We start from the raw sequence: 19,093 nt of genomic DNA, 5'->3' as shown, positions 1-19,093 counted from the left end.
TCTCCTGCCCCCACGTCTCACTGCACTCCTCCCCTCTGGGACTCGCTCAAACTACATCCTTCCTCACTCTCAGTGAGAGCCTGAGAGAGGCAAATGCTCGTAGTCTGAAAATGTTTTCATCTGAAAATGTTCTTATTTTGCTTTTATTCTTGAGGGATAGTTTAGAATGAAAAATCTACAGACCGTTTCTGTGATGTTTCCTTTGGCATCTGACGCTGTTTTTCCCTTGTGTTCCTGCTAAATTGTGACTGGTGACTGGGCTCCTGTTGGGTCTCAGTTGGTCTGCCTTCCCTGCTCTGTGATAAAGTCTCCAATTGTCTTTAGTATTCCACAGTCCATTACTATAGGGTGAGGTTTGAGGAACCTCCATACTGTTCTCCATTATGGGTGTGTTTCATAGTGTCTTATTCATTGATGGTTCCAGTAGTGTCTTTTAGGACCTTAACAGATTTATAGGAGTTTCTTTTATAAGGTAGTCAAGTTATTCTATTTCATGAAGCACTTGAGGTCTAATCCTCCCAGTGCAGTCTCTGCTGACCCTCGTTCATGGTGCCATAAAGGCATGTTTTGCTGATAGTGGATCCTTGCTGGTTTGTAGGGTTTGATATGTATATAAATATGTTTTCTTGTTGTTGTTTTTGCTCATGTGATGGAGCTAAACATTTCTACCTGTTGCCATTTATGTTAAGTGTTATCTTGGTTTTCAATCAGGAAAGGATTTTTAATTTTCTCAAATGCATTCCAGGGCCTATGGAGAAGAACATTTAGAATTCCTCTTAAGTATCATTTCCTTCATGTTCCTCCCAACAGAAAGATGTCACTTACCACTCCAGTTAAAAGAAAACATCCCCCACTCCCTGCCTTCACCCTCTTCCTTTGCCTAGTTATATCCGTAGCAATTATAATCAGACACTGGCTGCCTGAATCAGAGGCTGTTTGATTCCATCCGGGCTGCTGTAACAAATACCATAGACCAAGTAGCATATGAACAGCAGAAATTTACTTCTTAACAGTTATAGGTGCTGAGAAGTCCAAGATCAAGGTGAATGCAGATCCCATGACCAGTGAGGAACCACTGTCTGGTTCACAGGAGGATTGTTTTCAGTGCACTCCCCCCTGTCAGAAGAGGGGAGGGGCTCTCCCAGGCCTGGGAGAGTTTTGCAAGAGCACTCTTCTTCCCTGAGGGCTCTGCCTTCTGACTTAATCACATCCACCGGCCCCACCTCCTCATACCATCACCTTAGAGGTTAAGATTTCAGCATATGAATGACTCCTGAGGGCCCTGAGCATGTTCAGTACGGGAACAGAGGAGCCCACACCTGCCGCTTTCCCGGGAGGGCTCCACGCATGCGCGGTGCAGGGGCTAAATGAGGACCCACTGCTATTTGAGGTATTTTTTATGTGTCACTGAGTTTTATCTGTCTTATCTATGTTGAAAATATATTTTCACATCTGTCACTTACTATAACCTCATTGGTGTCCTTTTTCCTTTATGGCAACTGTGCTTCGCTTTGTTTTTCCAATAAAAACTTGAATTTGTTTATTTATTTAGCAAGATTGAAGTTACACAGAGCAATTGTTCAACCTAGGAATAGAAGCGAAAATTTTACACATTGGAAATGAAGGATGAATTAAACCTGGAAAACCTAAAATTACCAATTGGAAAGTACATACTGTGCTTCATTGGTACAACTAAATGCTGGGTTTTGGAAAAGGAAAGTATTATTTTTCTATACGGAAATAAATGAACCCTGTGAAGCCAATAAAAAAATTAGTGTATTATGAATAAAACTAGAAAACCTGTATAAAACAGAATTATGTAAAGATACTGAACAATTTCATACCTATAAATTTGACATGATAGGCTACATGAATAATTTTCTGAACAACAAAAATTACCAAATTTCAATCTAGAGTAGACAGAAACTTCAAACAGACCACTTTCATAAAATTATGTTAACAGTTGCTCACACATTCATTTAGGGATGGCCTGAGGAACTGATTCCTTTGAACTGTTGGAAAACTGCAATTTATTTTATAGAGGTACTTTTACCCTTGCCTTAGCATCAATAAAAAAATCCCCATTTTTAGAACTGTGCCTTGTTTAAGTTTAAAACGTACATGTGAAAACTCCTGACAATACAGAGCTTATTTATTTTATACAAAGAAGTCTGTGTGTCTTAATCCTTTAACCCATCTTGTCTGTCTGCTCCTCACCACTAGCAACTACGTGTTTGTTCCTTATATCTGTGAGTATGTTTCTGTTTTATTACTTAGTGTTTCAGTTTTTATTTTTATTTATTTATTTATTTAGTCCCTGCCACCTAGCTTGCAGGATTCTAGTTCCCCAAGCAGGGAGCAAACCTAGGCCCCCTGCAGTGTGTGTGTGGAGTCCTAACCACTAAATCACCAGGGATTTCACTGTTTTATTTTCTAGAGTCCAGAAATAAGTGATAACATACAGTAAGTATTTGTATTTTTCTGATTTATTTCACTAAGCATAATATTCTCCAGATCCATCCATGCTTTACAAATGGCAAATTTTCACTCTTTTCTGTAGGTGAGTGGTGTTCCATTGTGTGCGTGTGTGTGTAATTTATTCTAATCAACTCATATGCTGCTGGGCATTTAGATTGCTTCCATATCTTGGCTATTGTAAATAATGTGGTACAAATATTGGAGTCCATGTATATTTTTGAATTAGTGTTTTTATTTTCTTCAGATATGTATATCTAGGAGTGAAACTGCTGGATCATGAGGTAATTTTAGTTTTTGTTTTTTGAAGACCCTCCATACTGTTTTGCATACTGGCTGTACCATTCTACCTTCCCACCAACAGCGTCTAAAGGTTCCTTTTTCTCCACATACTCCCCAGCATGCTATTTCTGATCTTCTTGATGACAGCATGTGGTCAGTGATACTGCATTGCAGTTTGGATTTGCAGTTTTCTAGTGATTTAGAATGTTGAGCATCTTTTCATGTGCCTGTTGATCATTTGTATATCTTCTTTGAAAGAATGTCTATCTGGATTTCTGCCCTTTTAAAAACGAGATTTATTTTGTTTGCTAGTAAGTTCTATGAGTTCTTTTTTAATTTAGATTCTGTTCCCATGTACGTTATTACAAAGATCAGTTATATATATATACACCCTCTGTTTTTAGATTCTGTTCCCACGCAGGTTATTCCAAAGAACTGAATAGAGTTCCCTGTGCTCTCCAGTAGGTCTTTATCTCTTTTCTGTGTAGTAGAGTATATTTGTCGATCCTAATTGATCCTTCACCCTTCTTTGGTACCGTAAGTCTCTTCTCTACATCTGAGACTCTATTTCTGTAAATAGGGTTATCTGTACCATTCTTTCAGATTCCATATGTAAGTGACATCATATGATATTTGTCTTTCTATATCAGACTTCACTCAGTATGACAATCTCCAGGTTCATCCATGTTGCACACATAGCATTATTTTGTTCTTTTTAAGAGTCGGTAATCCTGGGTCTTTATTTCTTTATCTATAAGTGAGGAAGAACAACACAAGGATGAAAGACTTGGAATTTCTAATGAGATCACGGAAAACTGTAAGAAACGGCACATGAATCTGGATGCACCCTGCCCTGGCCCTGCGCCTCCGGGGACTTCAGCCTCCGGGACCACCTCCACCTGCATCCTCCGGGCTTGTGACTCAGAGCATCGTCTCCTGGGCTCCACTGGCTCCTTCTTTTCTCCGACAGAGCTGGCACACAAACCACGAAGCTCTTCCTGGCAGACGCTCCAGCACACCCCACTGGGAACTCCCAGTGGCCTCAGCCCTGCTGTCCCGGGGATGTGCTAGATCCACGGCCATCTGCTACAGTGCCCTGTCCCTGGCAGAGTGACCCCAAGACTCAGGCCACACTCTCCCGTGCTCACTCGTCTCACCCAACCTGTGAAAACACAGGCACCTCTGTTCTCCAGCAAGCCGTGTCTGAGCAGAGAACCCGACAAGAAGGGAATGTCCTCTCTGGAGATGCAAAATGACTATTCAGACAGTGGGATAATATCTCCAGGTGATCATGTGCATTAATATCAGATCAAGTCCAAACTCAGCACAACTGCTTTGTTACTTGACTGCTATCAAAACGGCAGTATTTTATTGTCAATTACTAAAGTACTATCACATTACAAAACATTTGGACTAAAGAGAATAAAAATTACTCCAAATTAAAAAAAAAATAAGAGTCGGAAATATTCCATTGTAAACATGAGCCACATCTTCTCTATCTATTCCTCCATTGAGGAACATTTAGTTGCTACCGTCTTCTGGCTATTGTAAATAGTGCTGCAACGGACATTGGGGAACATGTATCTTTTCAAATTCTGGTTTTCTCTGGATATATGCCCAAGAGTAAGATTACTATATCATATGGTAAGTCTTATTTTTAGTCTTTTAAGAACCTTCATACTGTCAGACAGAACTGAGCAACTGCACTGAACTGATACTGTTTTCCATAGTGGCTGTACCAGTGTACATTCTCACCAACAATGTACGAGGCTTCCCTTTTCTCCACACCCTCTGCAGTATTTATTGTTTGTAGATTTTTTGATGATGGCCATTCTGACTGGTATGAGCCGATACCAAACCTCACTGGAGTTTTGATTTGTATTTCTCTAATGATTAGTGATGTTCAGTGTCTTTTCATGTTCCTCTTGGCCACCTGTATGCCTTCTTTGGAGAAATGTGTATTTAGATCTTCCACCTGTTGTTTGATTGGGGATATTAGTTTTTGTTTTTGTTTTTGTTTTTGTTTTTTAATGTTGAGCTGCATGAGCTGTTGCATATTTTGAAGATGAATCCCCTGTTGGTCACTTCATTTGCAGATATTTTCTTCCTTTCTGTGAGCTCTTTTCATTTTGGGAGAACACTGTCTCCCAGGGGTCAGTTTTTATGTGTGATTAGGCTGCATTTTTTTATATTTGTTTTTATTTTCATCACTCTAGGAAGTGGCTTATAGAAGATCTTTCTGCGATGTATGTCAGAGAGTGTTCTGCCTATGTTTTTCTCTTAACGTTTTTATAGTGCCTAGTCTTCCATTTAGATCTTTAATCCATTTTGAGTTTATTTTTATGTGTGGTGTTAGAGATTGTTCTGATTTGATTCTTTTCCATGAAACTGTCCAGTTTTCCCAGCACCACTTATTGAAGAGGCTATCTTTTCTCCATTGTCTATTCTTGTCTCTTTTGTCATAGATAAGGTGAACATAGGTGTGTAGGTTTATCTCTGGCTATGTCTCTTGATTCATTTTCCAGTTAGCCTTTCTAAATCTTGTTTACACAGCTCCAGCCACATCCTGAGAAATGCTGGGCTGGATGAAACACAAGCTGGAATCAAGATTGCTGGGAGAAATATCAATCACCTCAGACATGCAGATGACACCCCACCTACGGCAGAAAGAGGAACTGAAGAGCCTCTTGATGAAAGTAAAAGAGGAGAGTGAAAAAGTGGCTTAAAGCTCAACATTCAGAAGACTAAGATCACGGCATCTGGTCCCATCACTTCATGGCAAATAGATGGGGAAACAGTGACACACTATATTGAGGGCTCCAAAATCACTGCAGATGGTGACTACAGCCATGAACTTAAAAGACGCTTACTCCTTTGAAGAAAAGTTCTGACCAACCTAGACAGCATATTAAAAAGCAGAGACATTCCTTTGCCAACAAAGGTCCATCTAGTCAAAGCTGTTGTTTTTCCAGTAGTCATGTATGGATGTGAGAGTTGGACTCTAAAGAAAGCTGAGCACCAGAGAATTGATGCTTTTGAACTGTGGTGTTGGAGAAGACTTTTGAGAGTCCCTTGGACTGCAAGGAGATCCAACCAGTCCATCCTAAAGGCAATCAGTTCTGAATATTTGTTGGAAGGACTGATGCCGAAGCTGAAAGTCCAATACTTTGGCCACCTAATGTGAACAGCTGACTCATTTGAAAAGACCCTGGTGCTGGAGAAGATTGAAGATGGGAGGAGAAGGGATCAACAGAGGATGAGATGGTTGGATGGCCTCACCAACTCGGGCGTGAGTTTGAGTAAACTCCGGGAGTTGGTGATGAACAGGAAGGCCTGGCGTGCTGCAGTCCACGGGGTCGCAAAGAGTCAGCCATGACTGAGCCACAGAACTGAATGACTACCCCATTCAAAAGAGTCCTTTTCCAGTTGAACTTCCTCAGAACATATTTGATAAACTTAAGGGAATTTCTTTAAAATATATTTCCATGCTTTTCATCTCCAGTTTCATTTGGAAACGAGTGAAAAGCCATTACAAGGAACACATGAAAGGGGAGCCCCTCTTTGAAGGTTGTCCCTTGTGACACATCTGTGTGCTCAGCCGCTCAGTCAAGCCCAGCTCTTTGTGATGCCATGGACTGTAGACCAGGCTCCCCTGTCCATGGGGTTTTGCTGGCAAGAATGCTGGAGTAGGTTGCCACTTCCTACTCCAGAGGAATCTTCTCGACCCAGGGACGGAGCCCGTATCTCATGTGTTTCCTGCATTGGCAGGTGGGTTCTTTCCCACTGCACCAGCTGGATATCGATGGGTAAAATTCTGTGCCAGCCCCTTTGTTTCTTCTTCTCTCCCCCTCATCCAGCTATAGATAACTGTCTCTCTGAAACGCCTTTGGAGAATCTGTGTAACATTATCAGAGCTATTTTTCAATCATGTTGATCTTTCCTTGTGATGTCAGTGTTTGTGTAGCAGATCATCTGCTCCTATGACACTGGGTGTGTCCCTGAGCCCTGGGAGACAGTGTTCAGGTGGGCAGTAGGTCTCAGTGGGAGTCAGTCCAGGGGGTGGTCTGCTCACCACAGCCAAGGCCAGCCCAGATTGTCTTCTATCCCCAAAACACTGAGTCTGCTTCCTTCCCCGCCACCCATCGGCCCCAGCCCCAGGGCACTTGGCTAAAATCCTGTATATCCTGAGGAAGCATCAGGGTCAGAACAATGAACAGTGCTTCTAATCATTGTGAGAGAGAGATGAGGTTCTGTGTTTTCAGTTCTTAGATTTATGTGTCTTGATTCATTGTGTTATTATTTTAAATTTTAATTGTCATATCATTCTTTGCAGTGCTGTTAGTTTCTGCTGTGCAGCAAAGTGAATCCGTTATATATGTATACACCCTCTGTTTTTAGATTCTGTTCCCACGTAGGTTATTACAAAGAACTGAATAGAGTTCCCTGTGCTCTCCAGTAGGTCTTTCTCTATTTTCTGTGGAGTAGAGTGTATTTGTCGATCCTAATTGATCCTTCACCCTTCTTTGGTACCGTAAGTCTGTTCTCTACATCTGAGACTCTATTTCTGTAAATAGGGTTATCTGTACCATTCTTTCAGATTCCATATGTAAGTGACATCATATGATATTTGTCTTTCTATATCAGACTTCACTCAGTATGACAATCTCCAGGTTCATCCATGTTGCACACATAGCATTATTTTGTTCTTGTTAAGAGTCAGTAGTATTCCATTGTAAACATGAGCCACATCTTCTCTATCTATTCCTCCTTTGAGGAACATTTAGTTGCTACCGTCTTCTGGCTATTGTAAATAGTGCTGCAACGGGCATTGGGGAACATGTATCTTTTCCAATTCTGGTTTTCTCTGGATATATGCCCAAGAGTAAGATGACTATATCATATGGTAAGTCTTATTTTCAGTCTTTTAAGAACCTTCATCCTGTCAGACAGAACTGAGCAACTGCACTGAACTGATCCTGTTTTCCATAGTGGATGTACCAGTGTACATTCTCACCAACAATGTACGAGGCTTCCCTTTTCTCCACACCCTCTGCAGTATTTATTGTTTGTAGATTTTTTGATGATGGCCATTCTGACTGGTATGAGCCGATACCTCATTGGAGTTTTGATTTGTATTTCTCTAGTGATTGGTGATGTTCACTGTCTTTTCATGTTCCTCTTGGCCACCTGTATGCCTTGTTTGGAGAAATGTGTATTTAGATCTTGCACCTATTGTTTGATTGGGGATATATGTTTGTTTGTTTTTTTTTAAGTGTTGAGCTGCATGAGCTATTGCATATTTTGAAGATGAATCCCCTGTTGGTCACTTCATTTGCAGATATTTTCTTCCTTTCTGGGGGTCTTTTCATTTTGGGAGAACACTGTCTGCCAGGGGTCAGTTTTTAAGTTTGATTAGGCTGCATTTTTTTATTTTTGTTTTTATTTTCATCACTCTAGGAAGTGACTTATAGAAGATCTTTCTGCGATGTATGTCAGAGAGTGTTCTGCCTATGTTTTTCTCTTAACGTTTTTATAGTGCCTAGTCTTCCATTTAGATCTTTAATCCATTTTGAGTTTATTTTTATGTGTGGTGTGAGAGATTGTTCTGATTTGATTCTTTTCCATGAAACTGTCCAGTTTTCCCAGCACCACTTATTGAAGAGGCTATCTTTTCTCCATTGTCTATTCTTGTCTCTTTTGTCATAGATAAGGTGAACATAGGTGTGTAGGTTTATCTCTGGCTATGTCTCTTGATTCATTTTCCAGTTAGCCTTTCTAAATCTTGTTTACACAGCTCCAGCCACATCCTGAGAAATGCTGGGCTGGATGAAACACAAGCTGGAATCAAGATTGCTGGGAGAAATATCAATCACCTCAGACATGCAGATGACACCCCACCTACGGCAGAAAGAGGAACTGAAGAGCCTCTTGATGAAAGTAAAAGAGGAGAGTGAAAAAGTGGCTTAAAGCTCAACATTCAGAAGACTAAGATCACGGCATCTGGTCCCATCACTTCATGGCAAATAGATGGGGAAACAGTGACACACTATATTGAGGGCTCCAAAATCACTGCAGATGGTGACTACAGCCATGAACTTAAAAGACGCTTACTCCTTTGAAGAAAAGTTCTGACCAACCTAGACAGCATGTTAGAAAGCAGAGACATTCCTTTCCCAAAAAAGGTCTATCTAGTCAAAGCTGTTGTTTTTCCAGTAGTCATGTATGGATGTGAGAGTTGGACTCTAAAGAAAGCTGAGCACCGGAGAATTGATGCTTTTGAACTGTGGTGTTGGAGAAGACTTTTGAGAGTCCCTTGGACTGCATGGAGATCCAAGCAGTCCATCCAAAGGCAACCAGTCCATCCTAAAGGCAATCAGTTCTGAACATTTTTTGGAAGGCCTCTTGCCGAAGCTGAAACTCAAATTCATTGGCCACCTGGTGTGAAGAGCTGACTAATTTGAGAAAACCCTTATGCTGGGAAAGATTGAAGATGGGAGAAGAAGGGATCACCAGAGGATGAGATGGTTGGATGGCATCACCAACTCAATGGGCGTGAGTTTGAGTAACTCCGGGAGTTGGTGATGAGCAGGAAGGCCTGGCGTGCTGCAGTCCCCAGGGTATCGAAGAATCGGACACGACTGAGTGACTGAGCTGATTTGAGCCTCATTCCTTGGCATATGGATTTCAAGTTGTCCCAGCAATGTTTTGGGGAACACTGTCTTTCCCCCATTGAATGATCTTACCACTCTTGTCAAAAATCATTTGACCATATGTGTGAACGTTTTACTGGGCTCAGAATTCTTTTCCATTGATTAATACTTTTATCTTTATGACAGTACCAGACTGTGGTGATTACTGTAACTTTGTGATAATGTTGAAATCAAGGAATATGTGTCCTCCCACATTGTTTTTCTTGCTCAATATAGGTTGGCCGTTTGGGCATTAATTAGGTATTAATTAGTGATTTTTAATTAATTAAGTAGTGAATTTTAGGATTGGTTTTTTATTTTGGATGTGTTTTTTATTTCTGTGGGGTTTTGATAGGGATTGAATTACAATTGTATATTACAGGGGCTGATATTGAAATCTTAACAGTGGTAAATCTAATCCATGAAAATGGAATTTGTGTCATACACTTTATTTGCAGCGTTTGGAAGGTTTCACTGTGCAAATCTTCACCTCCTCAGTGAAGTACCCAGCTGCTCGGTCATGTCCAGCTCTTTGCGATCCCATGGACTGTAGCCCGCCAGGCTCCTGTGTCCACGGGGGTTCTCCAGGCAATAATACTGCAGTGGGTGGCCATGCCCTCCTCCAGGGGATCTTCCCAGCCCAGGGATCAAACTCAGGTCTCCCGCATTGCAGGCAGATTCTTTACCATCTGAGCCACCAAGGAAACTCAGTAATTTATTCTTTCTGATGTATTTGTAAATGTGGTCGTTTTCTTAATTTCCTTTCGAAACTGATCCTATTACTGTACAGAAATGCAAGTGAATTTCAGTGTTAATTTTTGTACCATGTTACTTTGCTGAATTCATTTATTATAGATAACATTTTTGTGGCGTGCTTAGGATTTCTACTTATGAAATCATGTCACATGCGAACATAGATAATTCTACTTCCAATTTTCATATTTGAATGTTGGTGATTTATTCATTAATTCAACTTCTTTTGTTCTATGTCTTTGCTGACAACCATGTCTAAAACTACAAGTTCTATTGCTTAGAAGTGGTAAAACCCAGTATTCTTGCATGCTTCCTGAAGTCAAAGGAAAGATTTTCCATGTTTCACCAATGACTGTGATGTTGGCTATGGGTTTTCCATGTATGGCATTATTCTGTCATGATAATTTCCCTCAAATGTACTTTGTCAGGTGATTTTAGCATGAAAAGGTGTTTAATTTTTTCAACTGTTTTTTCTATGAACTGAGATGAACATGTTTTTTCCCCTTTATTCTGTTAATGTGTGTGCTATCCAGATGCATTTTCCTAGGTTGAAGCATTCTTGCATTCCAAAAATAAATCCCACTTGTTCATGGTGTATAATTCTTATTATATGCTGCTGCTGCTGCTGCTAAATCGCCTCAGTGGTGTCCGAGTCTGTGCGACCCCATAGACGGCAGCCCACCAGGCTCTGCCGTCCCTGGGATTCTCCAGGCAAGAACACTGGAGTGGGTTGTCATAGATAGCTATAAATGATTATTATCTAAAGGGATATATATGCCCTTCCAACTTCTGCTCAGGCTTCCAGAATCCTGGTAGGGCAGCAGGTGATGGCCAGGACGTAGCACTGAACCACAGAGATGTATGCTTCTTCTTAGTCACTGATGATTGATACTACTGACCCATGAGTGTTTTTATTTTCTTCAGATATGTATACCTAGGAGTGAAAGTGCTGGATCATGAGGTAATTTTAGTTTTTGTTTTTTGAAGACCCTCCATACTGTTTTGCATACTGGCTGTACCATTCTACCTTCCCACCAACAGCTTCTAAAGGTTCTTTTTTCTCCACATACTCCCCAGCGTGTTATTTCTGATCTTTCTGATGATAGCATGTGGTCAGTGATACTGCATTGCAGTTTGGATTTGCAGTTTTCTAGTGATTTAGAATGTTGAGCATCTTTTCATGTGCCTGATGATCGTTTGTATATCTTCTTTGAAAGAATGTCTATTTGGATTTCTGCCCTTTTAAAAACGAGATTTATTTTCTTTGCTATTAAGTTGTATGAGTTCTTTTTTAATTTAATTTTTATTTTATACTGGAGAATAGTTGATTTACAGTATGGTATTATTTTCAGGTATACAACAAAGTGATTGAGTTATATATATTCATAGCTCTATTCTTTTTCAGATTCTTTTCCCTTATAAGGTATTACAGAATATTTTGGAGAGTTCCCTGTGCTATACAGTAGGTCCTTGTTGATTATTTTACATATAGTAGCATCTGTGTATTAATCTCCACCTCCTAATTTATCCTTCCCTTCACTTGTCCCATTTGGTAATCGTAAGTTTGCTTTTAAAATTTGTGTATCCGTTTCTATCTTGTGAGTCAGTTCATGCGTATCGCTTTTTTAGAGTCTACATGTTAGCAGTATCATACGACGTTTGTCTTTCTCTGTGCCTGACTTCACTTCTCTGACCATCTGCAGGTCCATCCAAGTTGCTGCAAGTGGCATCATTCCATTCTTTTTATGGCTCCGCAGTATTCCATTGTGTGTATGCGCCGCATCTTCTTTATCCATGTGGCAGTGGACATTTAGGTTGCTTCCACATCTTAGGCATTGTAACTAGTCGTGCATTATCTTTTCAGTTTACAGCTTTCTCCCAATATATGTCCAGGAGCGGGATTGCTGGATCGTGACGCAGTCTCATTTTTTGAAGAGCCTTCATGGTGTTTTCCATACTGGCTACACCAATTTACATTCCCACCAACAGTGTTCAAGTGTTTTCTTTTTCTCCACATCCTTGCCAACATTTATTTGTGTTCTTCTTGATGATGGCTATTTTGGTAGGTGTGAGGGGGTAACTTCTGTTGGTGTGGATTTGCATTTCTTTGATGATTACAGATGTAAAGCATCTTTTCCTGTGCCTGTTTGCCATCTGTATGTCTTCTTTGGAAAAAATGTCTATTGAGACCTTTGGCCCTTTTTTAAATGAAGTTGGTTTTTATTGTTTGCTATTCAGTTGTATGAACTCTTTATATATTTTAGATATTAGCCCCTTAGAAAATATATGAATTGCAAATATTTTCTCCTATTTCATTTCACTTCTCTCTGTTTTATTTTGTTGACCTCTGCTATAATTCCAGTTGTTCCTTTTTGCTTTTCTTTTGTGTTTAGAATCAGATCCAAAAATTATTTCTGAGACAGCTGTTAAAGAGGTTTCTACCTGTTTTTTTCTAGTTCTGTGGTTTCAGATCTTCTTCTCAAGGCTTAATGCATTTTGAGTTCAGTTCTCTGCATATTGTAAGATAGTGGTCTAGTTTGGTTGTTTTGCATGTAAGTGTCCAGTTTTCCCAACATCATTTATTGCAGAGACTGTCCTTACCTACCTTTTATATTTTTGGCTTGTTTGTTGGTGGAGAAGAGAATGGCAAACCACTTCAGTATTCTTGCCTTGAGAATCCCATGAGCAGTATGAAAAGCAAAAAGATATGATACTGAAAGATGAACTCCCAAGGTCAGTAGGTGCTCAATATATGCTACTGGAGAAATAACTCCAGAAAGAATGAAGAGATGGCACCAATGCAGAAACAACGCCCAGTTCTGGATGTGACTGGTGATGGGAGTAAAGTCTGATGTTATAAAGAACAGTATTGCATAGGAACCTGGAATGTTAGGTCCATGAATCAAGGTAAATTGAAAGTGGTCAAACAGGAGATGGCAAGAGTGGACATTGGCATTTTAAGGATCAGTGAACTAAATTGGACTGGAATGGGTGAATTTAATTCAGATGACCATTACATCTACTACTGTGGGCAAGAATCCCTTAGAAGAAATGGAGTAGCCATCATAGTCAGCAAAAGAGTCTGAAATGGTGTGCTTGGGTGCAGTCTCAAAAATGACAGGGTGATTTAAGGACAAGGACATAAAGGCCACAACAGATGGGATGGTCAAGTCTGTGTGGCAGACGACAGGCTGTGAGCACCAGTTTCTCCCTGGGCCTCTGTGTGTCCAGCCTGAGGTGCTGAGTCTGCTGGGCTGCGAGCCCCGTGAAGGCAGCTGGGTCGTCACATCCTGTCCTGTGGTTTTGGGTGTGGACAGTGGGGCCAGACGATGTTGAGTCTGTCACCCCAGCTCCAGCCCCTGCCACCTTTAATGCCTTGGGTCACAGTGTCTTGCTCTCCTTGGCCAAAGCTGAGAGCCCTCTCATTAGGTTTGCTTTGGAAATTAGAAACGCTGAGATCTTAGGAAACTGTTGCCTATTCCTCCTTACAGAGGCAGTTTTCTTCTGGCCTATCAGAGTGAGCACTGGGATACACTCACACACGCACACTCACATTGACATTTAATAAGGACTGTGGGTTGGGATCAGAAGAGGGACAGATAGGAGGATGGTAATAAGAATAATATACAGGGGTTGGAGGCACAGATTGCGTGAGACACGACTCCCACATGTTCCAGGTCTTGTCCCACCTATGTCTGAGGACATCCCTAGAAGTGCATGTGAGCATCATCCCCGGTGTGCAGGTGGGGACACCGACAGGCTTTGAGAGACAGGGACTCATCCAGGACGGAGAACAGGTGGGAAACGGGAGGTGAGTCTGGGCCCAGGTCTGTCAACTCAGAGCTGCACACACAGCCTGCCCGGGAGCCGTGTGGAGGGCTGTGTGGTGCAACTGTGTGAGGCCCGGGGCTGCGTGGGTGAGGGGTGAGCGGTCAGGATCCTGAGGGCTATGTGCAGGGGTGTCCACTGTCAATCCAAGGAAGGGCCCCCGGGTGGTGAAGTCACTTCCTGGATGGCAGACCCTAGCAGAACTCGGAACCCTGTAACCAGGCACCCACCTTCTAGCAACAGCGCCACAGCCAGCTGGGGCTCACTCGGCTGGAGAGTCTTCACCCCGAAGGATGTTCTCCAGCTGTGTCTCGACTGGCCAGGGCTTCTGCTTCAGGAAACCCTGGAGGGAGAGGTTGTTCAGATGTTTCAGGCGGTTGAGCGCTCAACCTGGATGCCTCTGGTCTTTTACCAGGAGGTCACCTAAGGTAACCCCAGTCGACCTAGAGCTGGCCACACCAGGCCTGGCCGCCACTGGGAGCCCTCCCTGGGCAGCGCCAGCTGCCCTCATCTCCATGTGCGGGGAAGTGGGGCTTGAGGGGAGGTTCTCCCTCTGGGCAGGAGCAGGTTGGTGGGCACGTGGTGACCTGGTGGTCCTGTCACGGTCACACCTGAGGACGGGCTGGCAGTGGGGAAACAGGATCCCTGAGGTGGTCCTCTCTGTGCCAGTGTGGACCCAGGGCTGTCGGGTGGTCGGGTATCTGCATCGTCGGTGGAGGTCTGTGCAGAGAGTGGTGGGCGTGTGTCTGGAGGGGAGATGTCTGGGGTCCGAGAAGCACCACACACGGCTGGCCGGCGGCCTGAGACTTTCTGCCCGGCTGCCGGGCACTTGTTCACAGGGCTCCTCACGGGACTGCAGACAGGAGCCGGTCCTCGGAACCCCCTGCTCCATCTCCCCGCACGAGGGGCAGGAGCCTCACACCAGCAACAGAGCCCAGGGAGGGCACAGGGTGAGTGCCAGGTGGGAGGAGGCCTGACCCCCAGGAAGTTCTGGATCCCAGAGCCACCCTGGCCCGCCCCTGGGTCCCTCCTGGAGTCCTGCTCCCAGAGGAACCTGAAACTGTCAGCTCTGCGAAGCGCCCTTGTGGCCCAGGCCCTGACTTGTCCAGATGCAAAATCACTGTTCACTTACATGTGGGAATCTCAGAAGGAGATTGTGATAGGATTTCACTTAAGGTCCCCAAGGAGCCTGTCTGCATTTTTCTACAGTTTATCCTGTACTAACTGCATCCCCAGGTGTCCACCTGGGCCTGAGAATCCTGATGTCTCTCACCCCAGGATCAGCCCCTCTCACCCCAGTTCTCATCCACAGAATGGGAAGTTTTGGACACCACCACAGGGATGATGCAGTTAACACCCGGAGAGCTGTCCAATATAAAGTGCCCCGAGACGCTAACACACGTAACCATGGCCCAGCGCCAGTTCACTCGTGATGCCAGGACGTTTATCCTGCGGAGGGCACTCCTGCCCCTCCTCCTGCCCTGAGTCCTGGACGCTTGGGGACTCAGTCTGAGCTCCAGCCCCTGCCTTCCTGGAGTCTTTGGTGCCGCCTCTGACTCGTGTCTCTGCTGTGTTCCACCCCAGGGGGAAAGTGTGTCCGCGGGGGACAGGAATGAGACCTGCAGGGTGTGGAGCGTCCAGAGACGCAGACTGGAGATGCTGGTGGGCAACCTGGTGCCTGCCTTCCTGGGCCGTGACCCCTCCTACCTCCCCACATTCCTGGGCACCTACAGGGCTTTTGGGACCCCCCAGCAGGTGCTGGACCTTCTCTTCACGAGGTGAGCACTTCCCTCCTGAACTGGGGACTCAGGGGGACCCGGCCACCTTCCAGCTGTGCGTCGTGGGAATGTCTGTCCACCTCTCAGAGCCCCAGTTGGCCCCTTCTGCACACGAGGGGAAAGGGAGGAGCAGCCCCCAGGGTGACTGTGGGCACTACGTGGGTGCATCCCGGAAAGTGCTTTCGGGGACCTGGTCCCCTGGAAAGGCTGGGGTTGTGCTGAGTCATCACGTTCCTCCTCACCTCGAGGAAGCCTCTGTCTCGGTTGTCTCTGTGCCTTTGACTTTGGCCCAAAGCATTTTCCCAATGGCAAGGTGAGGTGTGAGAGGTGCCCTGTCCTGGGTGAGTGAGAGCAGGGGTCCCTGGGAGTGATCAGTGGTGCCCCAGGCACTCGGAAGGGGCTGGTTGGGCTCTTTCGCTCTTGAAATATAGAGGAAGGTGCACAAGGCGCAGGAACTCTTCTGGGAACAAGCATCAGGCAACGCGTCGGGCAGAGAGCAGTCCTGCCCCCCAGGGCTTCAGTTCTCTCGGGGTGAGGGGCTGGGAGAGACGGGGAACCCTGTCGCACTGTCCGTCACATTGGTGCGTGTCTCCAGTACTGTCCATGTTACACACCTTCCTGGCCTCCTGTAGGTACGGATGCATCCTCCCTTACTGCGATGAGGATGGTGGACCCCTGCACCAGCTGAAAATGTGAGTGGATTGTGATTCCAGAGGGAGCGACCCCCTTCCCCAGAGAGCTGCCAGGAGTAATGGGGTTGCTGGATGGGCAGGGCTAGCAGAATCCTGGATCTCACATCGTCTGGATCCTACTGGGGGCCAAGGTCTGGGGGCCTTCTCCTGGGAAAGAGAAAAGGAAGCCAAGAGAGCTGTGGAGGTGTCTGTGGTGCTCTGAGGAGCATCTGGTAGGTCAGAGGTCACTGTCCACCCCATGAGAGTCCACCCGTCCCCTGTCCATCCCAGTCCCGCCTCGACCCCCGATCCTGGGACCCAGAACACACAGTGTGGAGAGCATCCTGCTCACTGTCTGGTGGAACCTCAGCTGGGGTTGCTCAGCTGGTGCTCAGGGGACCTATTGGCACTCAGGGGACAGCTGAGCCCTCGCTGGTAAAGGATGAGTGTTAGTGGCAGGAGGAGACGAAGGCGCGTCCCTAGGGGTGAGGCAGCTTGTAGGTGTAGGAGGTAAATCTGAGGTGTTAGGAGACCCGCAGGAAGCCTGGGCAGATGACAGAGTCTGTGTGTGCCCTCCTGGGCCAGATACTCCTGGGACCGCTTCGTGTTCCCGAGATGCAGTGACCAGAGTAGACGCCCGGCCTGCCTTCGCAGTGGTGACACCAGGGGGCGGGGCAGGGGAGGGTCAGTGCACTCTGTCAGGCTGCCCTCAGGAAGCGGACAGATGGTCACGCCGTGCATCAAGGGCTGTCACTTGAGCAGGCTCGTTGGTGGCCCCTCCCCTGTGTCCAGGCCTCCTCTGCCTGGTCAGCCAGGTGAGAGGGAGCGTGTAGGAGAACTGGCCTCTGGATGGGCAGGGGCAGAAGGCGCAGAGGCCCGGGTCCCCGCAGGGCGACCCAGAGTGCAGTGTGGCGGGAAGGCCAGGTCTCTGACTCTGCTGCCCCCGTGACGCGCCCAGGGCCATGGCCTCCATCCTGGGCACCTGGCTGCAGCTTTACCCTGAGGACTTCCTGCAGTCCCCGGAACGTCCCTGCCTGAAGATGCTCCTCGCGTACGCTGAGCTCAGCATGCCCGACTCGAACCTGGAGCAGCGAGCCCGCCATCTCCTGGCGCAGCGGGAGACCCTGGAGCCCACGGAGGCAGAGGGGCATGGTGAGGAGGACTCGGGGTGGGTGAGGAGGAGGGGGGCGAAGAAGGAAGGGAGGGGGCTGGGCCACACAGAGCAGCGCCTCCTGAGGCTGGAGCTAAGCCAGGGGCATTGAGGAGGCTCAGATCACTATTCCCCTGGACTGCAGCCTGGGAGGACCTTCTTGTGGTAGATGGCGTTTTGGACTGAGACTTAAGTTATTGGCAGTTGGATGCTTCCTGTCTTTGGGAAACAGATGGAAAAGTATTCTTATTGATGATATTTTCTCATCTTGGAGCTACAGTATCTACTCCAGAACAAGCTCTGGATACATCTCCAGATCTGGAGCCAACTATACCTCTAATACCTGCCACATTTCCACAGCCACAGCATACTCATGCCTTAGCTCTCAAAAAGCTCATAACAGAAAAAAAGCAGCAGCACAGTTTTCAATTCTGTGTCCCGAGAAGGCTCTTCAGCACCTCTCCCTCCTTCTTCAGAGCCAGAATCATCACAGAAACCTGTCCTTGTTTTTCGTCTACAACTTCAGCCAGTATCCTTACCACTGTCAGTTCAAAAGCTAAGCCAGCCTCAGCCAGAGTGCCGTTCCATTTTTCTTTGTCACCAGCTGTCGCCGGAGTGTCATCTTCCTCCAGTTTTAGAGACCACAGCAGACCCAGTTCTAGCTAGAGTGAGATAGAACGAAGGTAGCAAGTATCCAAAAGGGTAAAACAGAGAGGACAAATTATCAGTGAGATAGCAACAGCAGACAGCATGCATCAACCCTTGGCTGAGAAAATGAAGGTAACTGAATAGACATCCCTCTGAGTTGAAGTGCAGATTCCGAAAAGATTGCTGATTTAAGTATCTCTGGTCCCAGAGGAGGGGGCTCATGAGAATGGGATCTGTATTGGCCACCGAGCAAGTGGTGGCTGACTGACACTGGTGTGTTTCATGAGGTGTGATGATGCTGGTTTGCAAGCGTTAGAAAAATTCAGCTGGTTTTAGCTGCTGCTCCAAGGGGGCACTGTGCCTGCCTAGGTACAGGAGTATCGCTGCAGTGACGCTGACAGCATGTGAAGCAAATGGGGAGACCCCAGGAAATAAACAGGAAGGAGCATGTCCCTTTCCCCTCCTCCATCCTTGTAGTCTTCCTCAAGCATATACTATTTACAGAGCATGGCAGGAGGGACAGAAATGTGGTTACGATGGGAAAAAGTAACTCTACAATGGCAGAAGTGGACTGACTCAATGTGGTCATGTGATTAAAGTTAACATAAGTAATATTGAAACAAATTGAGTCCTAGGTGATGCAGTGGTAGAGAATCTACCTGCCAGTGCAGGATACACAAGGGACACAGGTTCAATCCCTGGATCAGGAAGATCCCGTGAAGCAGGAAAAGGCAGCCCACTCCAGTATTCTTGCCTGGAAAGTTCCATGGACAGAGGAGCCTTGCAGGCTACAGTCCTTGGGGTCACAAAGAGTCAGAC

At 45.4% G+C, this 19,093-nt stretch overlaps 1 protein-coding gene across 1 annotated transcript in view; it reads left to right on the top strand.

Moving 5' to 3' along the window:
* The window catches only part of LOC122709172, a 29,383-nt gene extending 11,812 nt beyond the window's left edge, over positions 1–17,571 (top strand). Inside the window, exons 3-7 of the mRNA XM_043926318.1 lie at positions 13,911–14,010; positions 14,867–14,977; positions 15,612–15,805; positions 16,438–16,497; positions 17,435–17,571. Coding sequence (XP_043782253.1) covers positions 13,911–14,010; positions 14,867–14,977; positions 15,612–15,805; positions 16,438–16,493 — 461 coding nt within the window. The 3' untranslated portion in view covers positions 16,494–16,497; positions 17,435–17,571. The remainder of the gene's footprint in view (positions 1–13,910; positions 14,011–14,866; positions 14,978–15,611; positions 15,806–16,437; positions 16,498–17,434) is intronic.
* The last annotated feature ends 1,522 nt before the right edge of the window (positions 17,572–19,093 follow it).

Source organism: Cervus elaphus, chromosome 15 (genome assembly GCF_910594005.1).
Source record: "Cervus elaphus chromosome 15, mCerEla1.1, whole genome shotgun sequence".
In the NCBI taxonomy this organism is placed as follows: Eukaryota; Metazoa; Chordata; class Mammalia; order Artiodactyla; family Cervidae; genus Cervus; species Cervus elaphus.
Note: the sequence above shows the minus strand (reverse complement) of the source record. Positions and strands in the feature narration are given on the sequence as shown.